The sequence below is a fragment of the Barbus barbus genome, assembly GCF_936440315.1.
Source record: "Barbus barbus genome assembly, chromosome: 7".
In the NCBI taxonomy this organism is placed as follows: Eukaryota; Metazoa; Chordata; class Actinopteri; order Cypriniformes; family Cyprinidae; genus Barbus; species Barbus barbus.
The window spans coordinates 32,723,872-32,741,671 of NC_136735.1; the positions used below are offsets into that span (position 1 = coordinate 32,723,872).

The 17,800-nt window shown below is 35.3% G+C and overlaps 2 protein-coding genes and 1 long non-coding RNA gene across 3 annotated transcripts; 2 read left to right on the forward strand and 1 right to left on the reverse strand.

Annotated features, from left to right (window-relative positions):
* The first annotated feature begins 3,166 nt into the window (after positions 1–3,166).
* LOC306872374 lies at positions 3,167–6,132 on the forward strand. Its single transcript, XR_013784407.1, has 3 exons — positions 3,167–3,231; positions 4,211–4,523; positions 5,152–6,132. It is a non-coding gene; the product is annotated as an uncharacterized lncRNA (long non-coding RNA).
* A 1,452-nt stretch (positions 6,133–7,584) lies between these two features.
* Positions 7,585–12,533, reverse strand: LOC306872737 (equilibrative nucleoside transporter 4-like; the record flags this gene model as incomplete). Its single annotated transcript, XM_079421497.1, has 5 exons — positions 7,585–7,736; positions 7,974–8,214; positions 8,303–8,490; positions 10,772–10,904; positions 12,525–12,533. 5 exons carry the CDS (start codon positions 12,531–12,533, stop codon positions 7,585–7,587), a joined length of 723 nt encoding a protein of 240 aa, XP_079277623.1.
* A 2,499-nt stretch (positions 12,534–15,032) lies between these two features.
* Positions 15,033–16,069, forward strand: LOC306872738 (endonuclease domain-containing 1 protein-like; the record flags this gene model as incomplete). Its single annotated transcript, XM_079421498.1, has 3 exons — positions 15,033–15,314; positions 15,753–15,973; positions 16,048–16,069. 3 exons carry the CDS (start codon positions 15,033–15,035, stop codon positions 16,067–16,069), a joined length of 525 nt encoding a protein of 174 aa, XP_079277624.1.
* Between the last annotated feature and the right edge of the window lie 1,731 nt (positions 16,070–17,800).

The following is a 17,800-nucleotide window of genomic DNA, read 5'->3' on the forward strand; positions in this document are numbered from 1 at the left end:
TTCTCTGTTGATGCTAGATGCTAAAAGAACCTGCTTCAGGAGATTAAAATGATGCAAACATTTCAAATAATTTCCTTAGAAATACAAGCACAAAACGTACATTTTTGTGAATTTTTATTGATGCGAAAACATACAATTTAGACGTATTTCAACGTTTAAAACGTACAAATCGATACGTATTTTTAGCTATTCGAATCAATGCTTTTAAAAAAATTATTTTACCAATAAGCGATTTAGATTTTTAGACCCCTTAACCTACCCCCAAACCTAAACTTACCCATTTTATAGCGAATATAAAAGGATATAAAACGCAATTGACCAAAATATGCATGATAATAACCATTTTAGTAAAAATATAGCATTAAAAATGTTTTTATAGTCGCTAATCCCACACCTACATCTAAACCTAAACATAGCTATTTCTGTACAGTATAAGAAAAACATGACAGACAGATAAATGCAATTACAATCATTTATTTATTGCAAAAATGTCAAAAGTACTACCAAAAGTAATCCAAATGACGATGCGTTGCAGCTGCAGTCCTCTCTGGTGGAATACAGGTTTGTATGAAAAATTAAACACAGTCAAACCAAAATTTATTCAGACACCTTCAGCACTTCTCACATTATCAAAGTTTATTTGCTATAGTTTAGTAAATGTAATAAAATATAACAAGAACTCAAAGGTAACTCAAAGAACTTCAGTGGTAGAGCATTGCGTTAGCAGCGCAAAAGGTCATGGGTTCAATTCCCAGGGAACACACATATTGATAAAAAAAAAAAATGTATAGCCTGAATGCACTGTAAATCGCTTTGGATAAAATTGTCTGCTAAATGCATAAATGTAAGAACTCATTAAACTGCGTCAGAACAAGTTCAGCTTGATAATGTCAGCTAACTTTGATAGAAAGGTAGGCTATATAATGGATTACAATCAACCAAAAATTCAGACAACTTTTAATATGACAATATTTACACAACTATCAATACTCTGAAGACCAATTGCCAATGCTTCATTTTGTTCAGTCTGTGGTGTAAAAATTTTGCATTAGCACTTAAAAATTAAACATTTAAGCAAACATGGTCAGGTCAAAGTGTCTGGATAATTTTTGGTCCCATTTTGTTTTATCAGTTTTACTGGTAGTCCACTGTATGAAGAATTTTTGGGTAAAATGTCACAGTTTACTTTATTTTGCTATCCTTACTTACATAAATGAACTATAGTAATTCAGTCAAGATCAGTGAGTGATTTTTGTCTTTTCTTTCCATTCTCTTGGATTAACATTAAGGCACCGACAGCTCTAGTAAATTAGGCGCGGTCACTTTAAGAGACAATGCATCCGATCTAATGCTGCACATTCAATTTATGTCTCAACTGTTTATTTTGACTTAAGACATAACCGACAGTTTTTTCGAGGATACTCTCCAAGACGGTTATTTTGACATAATTTTGTATGTATTTGTCGGTACAAGAGCAAGAAGAGGCAAATCTGGTGTTCAAGCGCTTTGAGACGCGTCTCTCTGCATGCGCCCTGTGCGCACAGAACACCATGCGCGGGTGCTGAATTGGTCTCTTTCACATCTTTTTGCTGAAGAATGTTGTTTATGCACATTTTCTGGACTAACCTTTAGCCTGATGGGTTCACTGAGATATTAAATTAATCATTTGATACAGTGCACTTGTTGTGTACATGTATTTATATTTGAAAATCCTTTATATGATTACATCTGTAATTAATTTGGTGTTCAAGCGCTTTGAGTTTTCTGATTTCATATCTCATATCATTACATTATATGATCATCTGTTAATTTTGGGTGATTTTAATATTCACGTCTGCTGTCCTGGAAAGCCTATGGTCACTGAGTTTACTCATGTATTGGACTCTTTTGGTTTTATTCAGCAAGTTGATAAAGCTACACATGTACTTGGGCATACTCTTGACTTGGTTATGTCATATGGGTTTCCCCATATTTGTATTTTATGATTGTTTTGTACAGCACTTTGGTCAGTGTAAGCTGAATTTAAATGTGCTCTATAAATAAAATTTACTTACTACTTACTAATTTCTGTAGCGACAACTATAATTACACTGTTGACCTTAAACCTAACCATACAACCAAACCTGCTCCTAACCATACCCACCTTATTAACAGCAAAATTCAACATGAACAAAATATATACACTGTACCTAACAATTCATTATTTATTAAAGTTTTTTGGTGTTTTTTTTTTTCTTTCTGTGTGTATTGACACACATTAAGTGTTCAGAAACTTATTGCATTCAGTCACTGTACTATTACTGCAACATAAATGTAGCCATTGCAGGAAACATTGCATCGCATACTAAAAAGCTGAATGTTGATTTTCCCAGCAAGGTGACAGAAAACTACAACACAATAGAGAGAAATGTTAAACACTTTCTGCATTTGTTTGTATTCACTCCTTTAAGAAAATTACCAGTAGTTGTGAGATCTTACTGGACTGTAAAACTAATTTTGGCACAAATTCAACTTAGAAAATGTGATACAGGAAGAGTTTACTTAGTGTCCTATCTTAGTGCCATCAAAACTTAAGCTTGGAAAACACCTTAAGATAATTATTTCCCTCATTCAAGTAAACAGGATCAATATGACTAGAAACGGTCACCATGTGTGGACTGACCTGCGTGCCAGTCAGTCATTCTGGCAAAAAAAAGAGACCATTATCATTCACCTGGAAAAAAAAAATGTGAAGTGGATTTGGGTGAAGAGGGCCACAACTGTTTATAATATTCTGTATCCTGTAACAAACTGTAATGGAACGGGTCGGACACAGAAGGTAATCCTAACAAACAGTGTAGTGCTGTAACGTCACTTCAAGATCGGACCAAGTAGTGAGCTGAGGGAAGTGCTTTTATGAGTGTGGTGATTGGAGATTGATGAGTTGCTGGTGCGGGTGATGATTGGAGATAAACAGGTGACAGTGATGAGTGACGGGGAAGACGGGCCATTCTGTGACACAAACGTCATATATGGTTTACTTTAAATGTTTATTTTCCTAATCAAACACACTTGTTAAGTGGACTTAAGGAAATGAGTTTAAATATGTATTTTAGCTATTGGGAGATACCTTGTGGATCAAGTTTGTGCGCCTCAGTATTTTAAAAGTGTTCAAATGTTGAATGACACTGAAAAGTTATAAATAATCGCCCATCTCACTACAACAGCAGTGTTTCCTTGCCTTTGGTGTTGGTATGTACTGTAATATTTATAGAGCTGCTTTTGGTCTTTTACATTTTATTCTTTATTCCTTGTTGAGTAATTAATAGTAGATATTTACTCACTACATGGAAGATATCATTATAGTTTCTTACATTCTCATATCATTGTTTCTTGAAAAGGTTAATAGCGTGATCTTGGACTTGTACTGCTATACATTTTAGGTGTGTTAATATGTGATTTATATTATAAAATAAATATTTGAGTAATATTTATTTTATAATATAAATCTAATATATATAAATATGCATGGTAGAGGGAGATATAGGGGATCAAATTTGCATCCCTCTGCTGATTTTACATTATCTTAAAAGTGTTCATATATAACAAAGCAGGAGGTTAGAAATACTCACCCAGTGTTTCCTCACCTTTGGTGCCAGTATGTATTGTAATATTTGTAGAGCTGACTTTAGACTTTTACATTTTATTATTTATGATTTCATAGTATATATTTACTTAGTACACAAGAAGTGTTAAATATCATATTATTATACATTCTCACATTGTCTCTTTGTGGAATTTTGTTATGAACGCTTCTCTAAGAGATACGGGAGACAGTGGGTGAACGGAAAACAGACTTTTAATGAGTCAAGGGATTCGGAACACAAGAAAACTACATCTATATAATGATCACATAACTTTAAGACACGACAAACCAGATTAAGGAACTCAAGGCTTATAAAGAACAGGGAACAAAGGAGCAAACAAGATAATTAACACAAGACAGGTGAAATGAATGATAATTAACTAAACTAGGACAGGAAATGCCAAATAAGGACAAACAGGAAACTAAACAGAAACCAAACCATGACAAATATAGGTTAGTATCTTGATTGTTGACTTGTACTGCTATAAATTTGAAGTAAGTAGCTTTATGTTATTTAAATATTACATGATATAAGATATTATAGCAGTTATAAAAAAAAAGTACAACATGTTCTTGTTCTTGCAGAGAACTTGATAATCATCTCCTCCTCTTCATCATGATGCTGCTTCTTCATGTGCTGATGCTGTCGCTTCTCTCCGGTGGTTCAGCCAGAGTTGTGCAGGATTTTCAGAGTGAATGTGGTCAATTTTTTGCAAATGGAAAACCACCAACAAGAATTCCTGGATCACAATACAGGCAGATCTGCCAAACGCGAAATAATGTTGCTTATTATGCCACGTATTATGACACCTACAACAGGATCCCTGTGTACTCAGCCTATGTTTTTAAAGGATTAATGAGCTGCAAAAGAAAAGACAGCTGGTACATTGAACCTCAAGTAAGTGAAATATTACTTTATCTGAAATAATTGTTACATATTATACACTCTACATTATTAATACAAAATTTCAGGTAAAAAACTTGAAATAGTACATTGTGACATGTATTGTAAACTAAGATGATATTTTATTATCAGCTACATAAAATGAGAATGCCCCTGATAATGCTATAACAATAGCAGAGTAGTGCTTTATAATGATAAGAGGTGTCTGTAGTGCAGTTAATTCTAAATTAATAAATAATTAAAAACTAAATAATTGTTTTTCTGTTAAATGGTTTTTGTTTTTAATGTATATGTTAATATGGAACTATTATTCTGCTGTCTTGGCCAGGACTCCCTTGAAAAAGAGATTCTGAATCTCAATGGGATTATTTCCTGGTAAAATAAAGGTAAAATAAAAGACACTGCTTAATTCAGAAAACCACACACATAAGCAGGTCATTTGATAAACAGAGTATTAAACACAAAGGGATACATGTTTACTAATTAAAGGTTTGCCATGTGTTCTCACAAGTGTTGTGTGAAACAAACAGAAAAAACTGCAAGAAAAATGGATGTACTTTTTTTTCTTATACCCAGCTATCTCAAGTGTATCTTTTCTCTTATGTTTAATATAATATTGCAGATTGATGATGATAATCATAATAAAGGATCAGACATGGCAAGTGAGGGGTCTGTGGCTCAAAAAATACGTGGAGTCCGTCAAGCTCTTAATGGAGATTATGAGAAGTCTGACTTCGACAGAGGTCATCTGGCACCAGTCTACCTGGCAAACTCACAGAGCTGTTCTGATGCCACCTTCACTCTCACCAATGCTGCTCCACAAAACAAATGTTTTAACAGAATTCTTTGGTGGGAGGAAGAAGAATCACTGGGAACACATCTGGAAACAGCATGTAGATCACAACCTGTTTACATTGTGACAGGGGTAGTGCCAGGTACTCATAACATAAAGAACAGAGTGAACGTGCCTAGTCATTTCTGGACTGCATTCTGCTGCTTAGACCAGAATAACAGATGCTCAGACTCAGGAGGAATTATTGGAACCAATGAAAATGACTCCAAAATTAGGAAAATTAATGTGGCTGATTTAGAGGCAGAGTTGAAACCCCTTTATGGAACAACTGAACGATTTCAATTGTTTCAACAACAATAACAAAAGTACCGGGGTTACTCAAAAAAATAAAGCCTCACTGAGGGATTCAACTTTGCAAACATTTTTGAGGAAACCTATTTTGAGTGATGTTTTATGCATAATATTATAATTTCCTTACACATTTAATCACTATATTTCCTGTCAGAATTATAAAACAATCATTTTTAACACTTAGAAAACTGCAAACCTTTGTGCTGGATATCATAGCTGATTTACAGGCAGACTTTTTAAAGTGGCTTCAATTTTAAATTGTTTCAACATATAAGTTGCTTCATTAAAAAAGTTTGTATACATTTTTAGGGAATCTATATTGAATTGCATTTCTTAATTAGAATGACAATTGTCTATGAAATTATAATGAAAATGATTTGTTTGTAACTTTTATCATTGTAATGTCTCAAATGTAAAACTATTAACCTCTTAATAAAAATCATTAATACTGAAAACCTTGATAGGTTATTTACAGGCTGTATAATTTATTATTTTGATTATTTCTGATGGACACAAAAGGCACTGATTTCGTGGAATGACCCTGGTACTTTTCTGCCAGTTCATTATCCTTATTAGAGACCCGTTAACCCTGAAACACAATGCAATGAAGTGCAATGGCTGCCAATCAATCAATAAGGGAAATTCCTTCCTTTTTTAAATACAGAGAATCATATAAATTGTACCAGCTGTCTGTGACAATTACAGGATCTCTATGTTTTAACCAACATCAGTGGAGGAAACATACAACAAAAAAGCGAGAATCTTGATTTAGTTTATAAGAAAATCAGTAAGGATTTCATTATAATGGTTTTTGAATTTTAACTGTATTTTACTGGTCCTGACTCTAAACAACCTGCAACCTTTAACAAAACCTACAAGCACAGGCATTCTCAAAATGACAAAATCCAATTTTTTTTTTTCAATTCTTTTACCCTTTTCATTCCTTTACTGACAAAAACAGTGTAAAAATGACAGTAAATGATGGGATGACGAGGGGGAAAGGGCTCCACAACTCGTCCCCAACGCAAGCGCTGCAGCTTCTCAGGATGCTAGTAGTTGCTGTATTTGGCAAAGTTTGTAAGATCCATCCGTGGCATCAGATCTTAAACTCTGAGGGGCATTCGCACAGAACGTTTTTCTATTACACTGCTCATTTCTTTCCTATTTAAACTCCGTAGATTGATGTGTTTGACCAATGCACTTGCTTTCTTAAAATGCACCGCTAAAAATAAAAGAAGTTCAACTTTTACAAAACACTCTTTTCCTCATTCCAATCTGTGTGAACTGTAAATCCTTCCACTTCAGATTGACCTGACCATCACATCAAAAAGCAAACAGTATTGTAATTTTAGCATGTCAGTCAAACAACATCTTTTGGCCAGAATAAGATTTGTTACCTAACCTTTAATGTGAAAGTGGAGGGTCATAATGTGAAACAAGACACCAACACGACTATATCAACCAGTCATAAAGTAGAACTATAAAGCATACCTTACAGTAAATTACACACATGGTGGCCGTACATTTAAACATGACAGGAACAGTCATACATTGATTTATTTAACAAGGCAATTGTTATTCAGACAGTCTTGGATAATACTCTAATGAATATCTCAACACATTTTATATGAGCCAACATCCCTGATAAACAAATCAGCTATGTAGCTACTCACCAGCATATGTTGTGTTTTGGATGCTGGCCCCCACAATGAAATTCTAATATGCTGGTGTCCCCAACTGGGATTCTTTACTTGCCTAAACAGCAGACTTTCCTTGCATAAACCAGACTGGACCAGTATGCAAACTCTGGTCTAAGCGGGTGTTTTCAGCAGGGACAGTCTCTGGAAATGTTCTTTATTCTTACATTAACAACTACATTAACAAAACGATGTACATGTGAGAGAGACACACTCAGTGACCGGGCATATAGCTGTGTAATGTGAGTGTGTTGTTGAGTTTCAGCGTGTGAGTCGAATGTGCCTGTGAGGTCAGGCTGTATGTTGAGTAAGACACAGCAGAGCCGAGCATCAGTCCCGCCATATATGATACAGTCATAGTGTTCCCTGTAAAAAAAAAATAAAAAAAAAAAGAAAATTGTAATATATCAGTTGCTTCTCATAGACGAAAATGAGATTAAATGGTAAGCAAATGGAGAAAAGTCTACTGCTTCTCAATTAGAAACAATTTGCCAAAAGTCAGAGATTTTGATATAAACTCAAATATCCTAATGCACATCAAGTGTTTTAACAAATTATTCAATGTTTTTTCTAGATAATTACTCATGTGTCAGCCATACTCACCTGCCACTTCACGCTGCTGAAGTGGCACCTTGCCGGCCGCCTGTATCATTGGTACAGAGCCAAGGTATCCGTTACTGATTCCCAGCATCAAGGACAGGCCGCAGGGCCAGACCGGGTGCGCCAGCAGGGGGTGCTGCACGGGTGACACGCACATCACAAACAGGGGCAGGAAGAGAACGCGAAAACATGAACATACCAGCAGCTGCACACTACCCCACTCATACGGACACGCTGCCAAGATCTAAAGAGAGAAATAAAGAGCTTTGAACATTTGTCATTTTTAAATCATAATGTAGGCTTGTACATGACATCAAACAATTTGATTTCACCTTGCCCACAAAGTCTGCCATGTTGAACAGGGCCATGGTGAGAATAGGCAACCATTCTCCCAGTGTATCGTTGCGTAACTCTGACTCCAAACCAGGGAACAGACACAGTGTGATGAAATATGTCACCAAAATTGAGAGCATATAGGGCCAGATCACCCGGGCAACAGCACACCTCCGACCCAGCAGCTCTGAAGGAAAGTCATCATATGTTATGTCACAAAACTACAATGTAAATTTAACTTAAAGCAACAGTTCACCAAAAATGAAAATGTGCTTACCTTCAGGCCACCAAAAATCTAAATCATTTTGTTTCTTCATCAAAACAGATTTGGAGAAATGTATTGCATCACTTGTTCACCAATGGATCCTCTGCAGTGAATGGGTGCCATCATAATGAGTCCAAACAGCCGATAAAAACATCACAATAATCCACAGTGAAGAAGTCCATCCCGTGTTGTCCTCTCACATCAAAATCCACTGACATATTTGATTAGAACTGTTTAGGACTGATTTTGCTTGTAAACGGTGCTTCATCCGTGCATTTTTCTCTCCTGATTCTTTTCACTGGAGAAAGCAATATTATCGAGGACTCAACGGTTTGAAGTTAAAAATGCCTTAATGATTGATTTGTTTCTTACAAACATGCAGTTTTTCACAATTTGTTAACTGATGGACTGGAGTGGTGTGGATTACTTGTGGACTATTGTCATGTTTTTATCAGCTGTTTGGACTCTCATTCTGACGGCACCCATTCACTGCAGAGGATCCATTGATCCAAGTCATGTAATGCTAAATTACTCCAAATTTTCTGATGAAGAAACAAACTCATCTACACCTTGGATGGACTGAGGGTGAGTAAACTCTCAGTATATTTTCATATCTGTGTGAACTATAACTTCATTTTGTAGTATGTTCACTGAAGAGCTACAGTTTTCTTATTAAACCTATAGCTTACCCTTCACGCTCATCCAGCTCCTTTTGGTGTCTGGTTTGGGCACATCAAATCTGACGTATATTCCGTCTCCATAGGAACCGTTACCCAGATTAATTGCATCAGCTTCGTCAACTGTGCTTTACGCCACTCCATCCTAATTTCATGCTCTGTTTCATGTTGGGGCGTGGTGTTCGGATCCCGGCACTCCTGTCTTGTTCAGACTCGGTTCTGTTTTCGTGTCGGGGTTCGGACACTCATGCTCCAGGTTTGCTCTTGCTGGGCTGCGTGCGATTTCGAGTTTGCTCGGGCGTGCGCTCCTCTGTCCTCTGTGTGTGTGTGTGTGTGTGTTTTGTTTGTGTGCTTTCATGTTTGTTTTTTGTGAACGCGCGACTTATGGGTCTTCTCATTAGCTGCGTGTTTGTGTCCTGTTTTGCACATGACTAGTGATTTGTTTTGCTGGCATTGTGCTTGTGTTTTTGTTTTGTTTGAGCACATGGCTGGTCTTGTTTAGTTCTATGTGCCATGTGCTCTCGTCAATTGTCTTGACCCCACCCACCTTGTTTCCTGATTATTGGTTATTTTGCCCCACCTGTTACCTTATTATCCTCCTCATTTGCTCCCTTTATCATCTCCTTGTGTTTGCAGTCCTGTGCCAGTTTGTCGTCGTAACTTCCCCTGTCATGTGCTGATCCTGCCTTGCCTTGCCAAGCCTGCCAGCTGTCCTGTTTTTCCCCTACAGGGTAGTTTTGGTTTGGTTTATTTTTATTATTAATAAAGCCCATTCTCTGCAGTACTGAGTCCCTGCCTCATCCCTTCTCCCCACAACCCTGACATATACATGCATGTACATTTATAACACTGTACTCTGTATTATATTACCTTTGAATCAGAATACAAAAAACTTGTTAAGGCTAATGCGAGGGTGTTTCTAATACAATGTCTATGGGAGTGAAGGTAAATTTGACATAGCTCTGTCAAATAGCGATAGCAGCTAACGTATTTACTCTGAGTGAAAATGTATATTACTTGTTGCAAATAGTAGCAATACTACAACACAATAGAGAGAAATGTTAAACACTTTCTGTTTGTATTCACTCCTTTAAGGAAATACCAGTAGTTGTGAGATCTTACTTGACTGGAAAACTAATTTTGGCACAAATTCAACTTAGAAAATGTGATTCAGGAAGAACAGGAAGAGTTGATCGATTTGTTTCTTACAAACATGCAGTTTTTCACAATTTGTTAACTGATGGACTGGAGTGGTGTGGATTACTTGTGGACTATTGTCATGTTTTTATCAGCTGTTTGGACTCTCATTCTGACGGCACCCATTCACTGCAGAGGATCCATTGATCCAAGTCATGTAATGCTAAATTACTCCAAATTTTCTGATGAAGAAACAAACTCATCTACACCTTGGATGGACTGAGGGTGAGTAAACTCTCAGTATATTTTCATATCTGTGTGAACTATAACTTCATTTTGTAGTATGTTCACTGAAGAGCTACAGTTTTCTTATTAAACCTATAGCTTACCCTTCACGCTCATCCAGCTCCTTTTGGTGTCTGGTTTGGGCACATCAAATCTGACGTATATTCCGTCTCCATAGGAACCGTTACCCAGATTAATTGCATCAGCTTCGTCAACTGTGCTTGACGCCACTCCATCCTAATTTGTGGAAAAGCCATGAGTCAATGTCAATTTTATCTTTAAGCAAATCATCCTAAACAATGGCTGTCTCAAAATCAGGTTGAGCTGTCTACTGCTTACAACAAATTTGGGGGAAATTAAACATTTTATATCGACATGGAACCATTTTCTACCAAAATGTTTTAGAAATTAATAACAAATACATTTATAAACATTAATAAACATTACCCTTGGCAACTCTTGATAAAAAGAAGTACACTTTAGCAATTTTTAAAAAGAATAGTTATTATGTATATAAAATACTTAAAGGTATTGCAATTTTCCATTTTTCAAATTTTCATTTACTTCAGATTTGCTTTAGTAGTCAAGCAGATTTAGTCATGCATAACAAAAAGTCATTAAAACAATGTTTTAAAATATACTTTAGAGTATACACATGAACATAATACTTTCTGTACCTGTTACATACACAGCAGCAGCACCTCTGCTAGAACGTCACTAACATCTACATATTCCTAATAAATTACATTGTTTGTCTCAGGAAGTCATTAATGTAGACTGACTAAGTTACACTTCAGCCATGCCATTGTCACTTGGTCTGCCTGTGTCATTTGTCTGACAGGAGCCAGTGCTCCACACAGAGATCTGATCTGATCATCATCCAGTCTGTCTGGAATGACATGAAGAAACGGAGACAGACTAATTCCAGAAGAACTGTGGCAACATCTCCAAGATGCTTCATGAAAGCTACCTGCAAAGCTATAGTACTGTTAAAAGTTTTAGACACTTGTGAAAAAAATGCTGTTAAATGAGGATGCTGTCAAAAATAATGTCATAAATAAATTTCCTTTATCAATTAACTTCTATGACGTAAATTAAATCAACATTTAGTGTGAGCATCCTTTGCATTTAAAGCAGCTTTTGCCCTCGGTGCAATTGAGCAGAGTTTTTCAGTTAGCTTTGCAGGGAGATGTCTTGAAACATTTTGGAGACGTTGCCACAGTTCTTCTGGATTTAGTATGTCTCAGTTTGTTCTGTTTCTTCCAGACAGACTGGGTGATGATCAGATCAGATCAGATCTCTGAGTGGAGCACTGGCTGTTTTCAGACTCTTTCTGCAAACAAAAATCTCACTGGATTATTACAATTAATGGCAAGATGAATGTTTGCAAATGAAAACTGATATTTCCTACAGACAAATTACAGCAAAAGACAGAAATAACTGACTTAAAACCATTTTTTTTTAGCTGGCTAAAACACTAGTGGCCTAAAACTTTTGCACAATACTGTATATATATATATTGGGGGCTTTAAATTATGTCATGTTGGTTGGATGAAATTTAGGTAGACAACCAAGAAGTGCCAGTAAGCAGAAAGAAACCTAAATCAGTAGCACAATAAATATTTTGTTTGAGCAACCTCTACCAGACCCAGTTCACAGGAAAACCCTGATGGTTTGGCTGATTTCCATAAAATACACTTAAATGTTATTTATTTAAGTCAACTTAAATGTTACAACTTGTAAAAATGTAAGTTATGTTTCAAGACTAAGTGTTGTGTGATTAACAGGTGGGGACCAACATGGTGATGCATTCCTGCTCAGTTTGTGCCTTGGTGACGAGACAACGACATCCCACACCTTCACCATTTTTGCCATTGGAACGGACTTGTTGCTTGAGGCTGTTTAGCTTTTTCAAGTCCTTTTTTGTGCTTGATGTTCGCTACACTAACATCTTCCTTCCTGGGAGTTTCTCCAGCATGTAGTATATTATATTGATGGACATGAGTCTTCACGTGTGAGGTATTTGAGGGCAACAGTTTTTTCTGGCCACTTGTAACGTTTTAATTTTTTGTCACAACATGTATTGTCTGTTGTAGGTCTCTTTGTTTTGTCTCTTTGAGGTTTAATGACACAATGTTTGGACTGATTCTCATGTGGCAATAATCAAATTCATAGTGTTATGATGCTGCAATGTTGACAAAGAATAGGAACTGTCCCATAGTTACCCAGCGGCTGGGTTAAGGTTGGGTTATTTTTTAACCCAGCATTTTTAGAGTGTGTCCACAGAGAAGAGTTCAATTGTTCATAAGCAATAAAATGGATAAAACATTTTTTATTTGTTTTTTTTTAATTATGAAAAAGAGCGTTTTATCAAAAGCAACACTTAATAATATCTCATATCAAAGCAAGGTTGTTTTTCAAGGACACATGCGTATTTCATAAGGTTTCAAAGTTGTGTCCCCATTTTGTTGTGAACACCGTCAGACATTTATTAAAATGTTTAAAAAATCAGGGAATATCAGGGGCAGCTGTCACTCTTAACAGACCCCCTTGCCACATTCCACCTCTGCAGGCAGTCTCTGGAAAGTTTTATAGTTTTAGAATATTTTAAATCCTAATGTTAATATTTCCTGTGTCACAACCATGATATGTCAACACCAACTTCCTATTTCTGAGGAAATTATTTGAAATGTTTACATCATTTTATTCTACTGAAGCAGGTTCTTTTAGCATCTAGCATCAACAGAGAAAACAAAATTGCTACTAAATGAACTCCATTTGTTTTGTGAAAGAAATGCCAAATTTGTCACCACTGTCAGATTTTCTGATTTTCATATTCAGCATGAAGTCTTCCTATTTTTGTGGTTTTCAAGTCATTTTGAATTACATTAAATATAAAATCCTGTGTTTGATAGTTAAAATGACTACGAATTTCATCACCACCGTCAGATGTGTCAACTCTGTCAGGTCTATGTCCCCTGTCCGATCAATATTTTGATAATATTTGATTATGATATTTTATATTTGATGAGGAATTGTTGGTCACATGTGAAAATAAAATCTGTCTGCTAACATGAGAATGTTGATTGCAAAATAAGTGATGGCAAGCTAAAAAGCACATTTTGATAAAAAGAGAAAAGTTGGGAGGTTGAATTAAAGCATAGCTCAGTAGCTTAGTACATGCAAGATACAAAAAAAATGTAGCTTCATTTGTCTGAGTACAAGGATTTATTTTTTCAATATTTCATAATGTTTTGTCACTTCTCAAGAATCAGTGGCAAGGAAACATTTGTGAAAGAGAAGCATGAAGAAATCCTTTTCAGTTCCTATAGCTGAATTACAAAAATGAAGTTGAGACATTTCACTAAATAGAGAGGGTATATAAACATGAGCAAAGGGAGGGAAGTTATAGAACGACGGGTGAAAACAAGCTTCTTGAGAAGAACAACTATTAGTGGTGAGTAACAGTTCTATGCATCTTTAATTCCACTTCTTATTGTTATACTTATGCTATTTTAAGTTATTTTTATATCTATATATTTTATTTTATTGAGTTATATCATTTGTTAGACCTGTGAAATATGATCTTCATTTTTGCTATCACTTTACACACAACTACATATAATCCAGCAACTGATATTTGTGTAATTTGTAAAATTTACCTAGTTATGTAACTAACAAATACAACAATTTAATTCCTTCAATCCAATCAAATTTTTGTAGTAGCAGTTGGGTAACTCATTAGAACCAAACAAGTATACAATATGAGAGTGTCAGCTATAATGCTGGATTATAGTCAAATATTTTCGGGCTGTAACAAAAATTTAAATACGTTTTTAATTGTTTTTTTTTTCTCTCTCTCTCTCTCTCTCTCTCTCTCTCTGGGAAATAACAGTTTGTTTGTTTGTTTATTTATTCATCAGAAGGATTTTTTTACATATTGTTTACAAGGCCTCCTTTATAAGGCGTACAAATACAATATAGACCTAATCACATACTTTTTATACATACATTTTATATACTTTTTTGCTTTTGGTGCCAGTATGGACTAGGCTATTTATAGAGCTCCCTTTGGCCTTTTACATTTTATTTAAGGCTGTCAAGTGATCCATTTTAATCAAATTAATTAGCCTACATGATGTGGCGATTAATTAATTTAATTAATCGCAAATTAATCACAGATATATTTAGGCGGAGAAAATACTCCCCAAAGGATTATTTAAATTATTGTATAATGTATATATTATTATAGCTATTTCGTGTAATAACCTATTACACAATGTAAGATGTTATAGTAGTTATAAAAACAATCACATGTGGTTGTTGTTCATGCAGATAACTTGATAATCCATCATCATCTTCATCATGATGCTGCTTCTTCATGTGCTGATGCTGTTGCTTCTCTCCGGTGGTTCAGCCAGAGTAGTGCCGGATTTTAAGAGAAAATGTGGTCAATTTTTTGCAAATGGAAGACCACCAACAATATTTCCTGGATCACAATACAAGCAGATCTGCCAAACGCGAAATAATGTTTATTATTATGCCACGTATTATGACACTATCAACAGGATCCCTGTGTACTCAGCCTATGTTTTTAAAGGATTAATGAGCTGCACAAGACTAGACAGCTGGTACATTGAACCTCAAGTAAGTGAAATATTACTTTATCTGAAATAATTGTTACATGTTATATGCTGTACATTATTAACACAAAATTTCATTTACACATTGTGACATGTATTGTAAACTAAGATAATATTTTATTATCAACTACATAAAATGAGAATGCCCCTGATAATGCTATAACAATAGCAGAGTAGTGCTTTATAATGATAAGAAGTGTCTGTAGTGCAGTTAATTCTAAATAAAAAAGACACTGCTTAGTTTAGAAAACCACACACATAAGCAGTTCATTTGATAAACAGAGTATTAAACACAGAGGGATACATGTTTACTAATTAAAAGATTGCCAAGTGTTGTGTGAAAAACTGAAAGATAAATGGATGTGCATTATTTTTTTATTTATTTCTTATATCCAGCTATCTCAAGTGTATCTTTTCTCTTATGTTTAATATAATATTGCAGATTGATGATAATAATAAAGGACCAGACATGGAATTTTCGAGGACTCTAAATATACATATACGTGGAGACCGTCAAGCTCTCAATAGAGATTATGAGAAGTCTGGCTTCGACAAAGGTCATCTGGCACCAGTCTATCTGGCAAACTCACAGAGCTGTTCTGATGCCACCTTCACTCTCACCAATGCTGCTCCACAAGCCAAATGTTTTAACAGAGTTTTTTGGTGGGATGAAGAACAATCGCTGGGAACACATCTGGAAACAGCATGTAGATCACAACCTGTTTACATTGTGACAGGGGTAGTGCCAGGTACTCATAACATAAACAACAGAGTGAACGTGCCTAGTCATTTCTGGACTGCATTCTGCTGCTTAGACCAGAATAAAAGATGCTCAGACTCAGGAGGAATTATTGGAACCAATGAAAATGACTCCAAAATTAGGAAAATGAATGTGGCTGATTTAGAGGCAGAGTTGAAAACCCTTTATGGAACAACTGAACGATTTCAATTGTTTCAACAACAATAACAAAAGTACCGGGGTTACTCAAAAAAATAAAGCCTCACTGAGGGATTCAACTTTGCAAACCTATTTTGAGTGATGTTTTATGCATAATATTATAATTTCCTTACACATTTAATCACTATATTTCCTGTCAGAATTATAAAACAATAATTTTTAACACTTAAAATACTGCAAACCTTTGTGCTGGATATCATAGCTGATTTAAAGGCAGACTTTTTAAAGTTGTTTTAATTTTAAATTGTTTCATTAAAAAAAGTTTGTATACATTTTTAGGGAATCTATATTGAATTGCATTTCTTTTAGAATGACAATTGTCTGTAAAATTATAATGAAAATGATTTGTTTGTAACTTTTATCATTGTAATGTCTCAAATGTAAAACTATTAACCTCTAATAAAAATCATTAATACTGAAAACCTTGATAGGTTATTTACAGGCTGTATAATTTATTTTAATTATTTCTGATGGACACAAAAGGCACTGATTTCGTGGAATGACCCTGGTACTTTTCTGCCAGTTCATTATCCTTATTAGAGACCCGTTAACCCTGAAACACAATGCAATGAAGTGCAATGGCTGAAATTCCTTCCTTTTTTAAATACAGAGAATCATATAAATTGTACCAGCTGTCTGTGACAATTACAGGGGCTCTATGTTTTAACCAACATCAATGGAGGAAACATACAACAAAAAAGCGAGAATCTTGATTTAGTTTATTAGAAGAAAATCAGTAAGGATTTCATTATAATGGTTTTTGAATTTTAACTGTATTTTACTGGTCCTGACTCTAAACCACCTGCGACCTTCAACAAAACCTACAAGCATGAGTCATTCTCAAAATGACAAAATCCAAGTTTTTTTGTTTCAATTCTTTTACCCTTTTCATTCCTTTACTGACAAAAACAGTGTAAAAATTACAGTAAATGATGGGATGACGAGGGGGAAAGGGCTCCACAACTCGTCCCCAACGCAAGCGCTGCAGCTTCCCAGGATGCTACAGTAGTTGCTGTATTTGGCAAAGTTTGTAAGATCCGTGGCATCAGATCTTAAACTCTTAGGGGCCATTCGCACAGAACGTTTTTCTATTACACTGCTCATTTCTTTTCCTATTTAAACTACCTAGACTGATGTGTTTGACCATTGCACTTGCTTTCTTAAAATGCACCGCTAAAAAAACACTCTTTGGCCCATTCCAATCTGTGTGAACTGTAAATCCTTCCACTTCAGATTGACCTGACCATCACATCAAAAAGCAAACAGTATTGTCATTTTAGCATGTTAGTCAAACAACATCTTTTGGCCAGAATAAGATTTGTTACCTAACCTTTAATGTGAAAGTGGAGGGTCATAATGTGAAACAAGACACCAACACGACTATATCAACCAGTCATAAAGTAGAACTATAAAGCATACCTTACAGTAAATTACACATGGTGACCGTACATTTAAACATGACAGGAACAGTCATACATTGATTTATTTAACAAGGCAATTGTTATTCAGACAGTCTTGGATAATACTCTAAT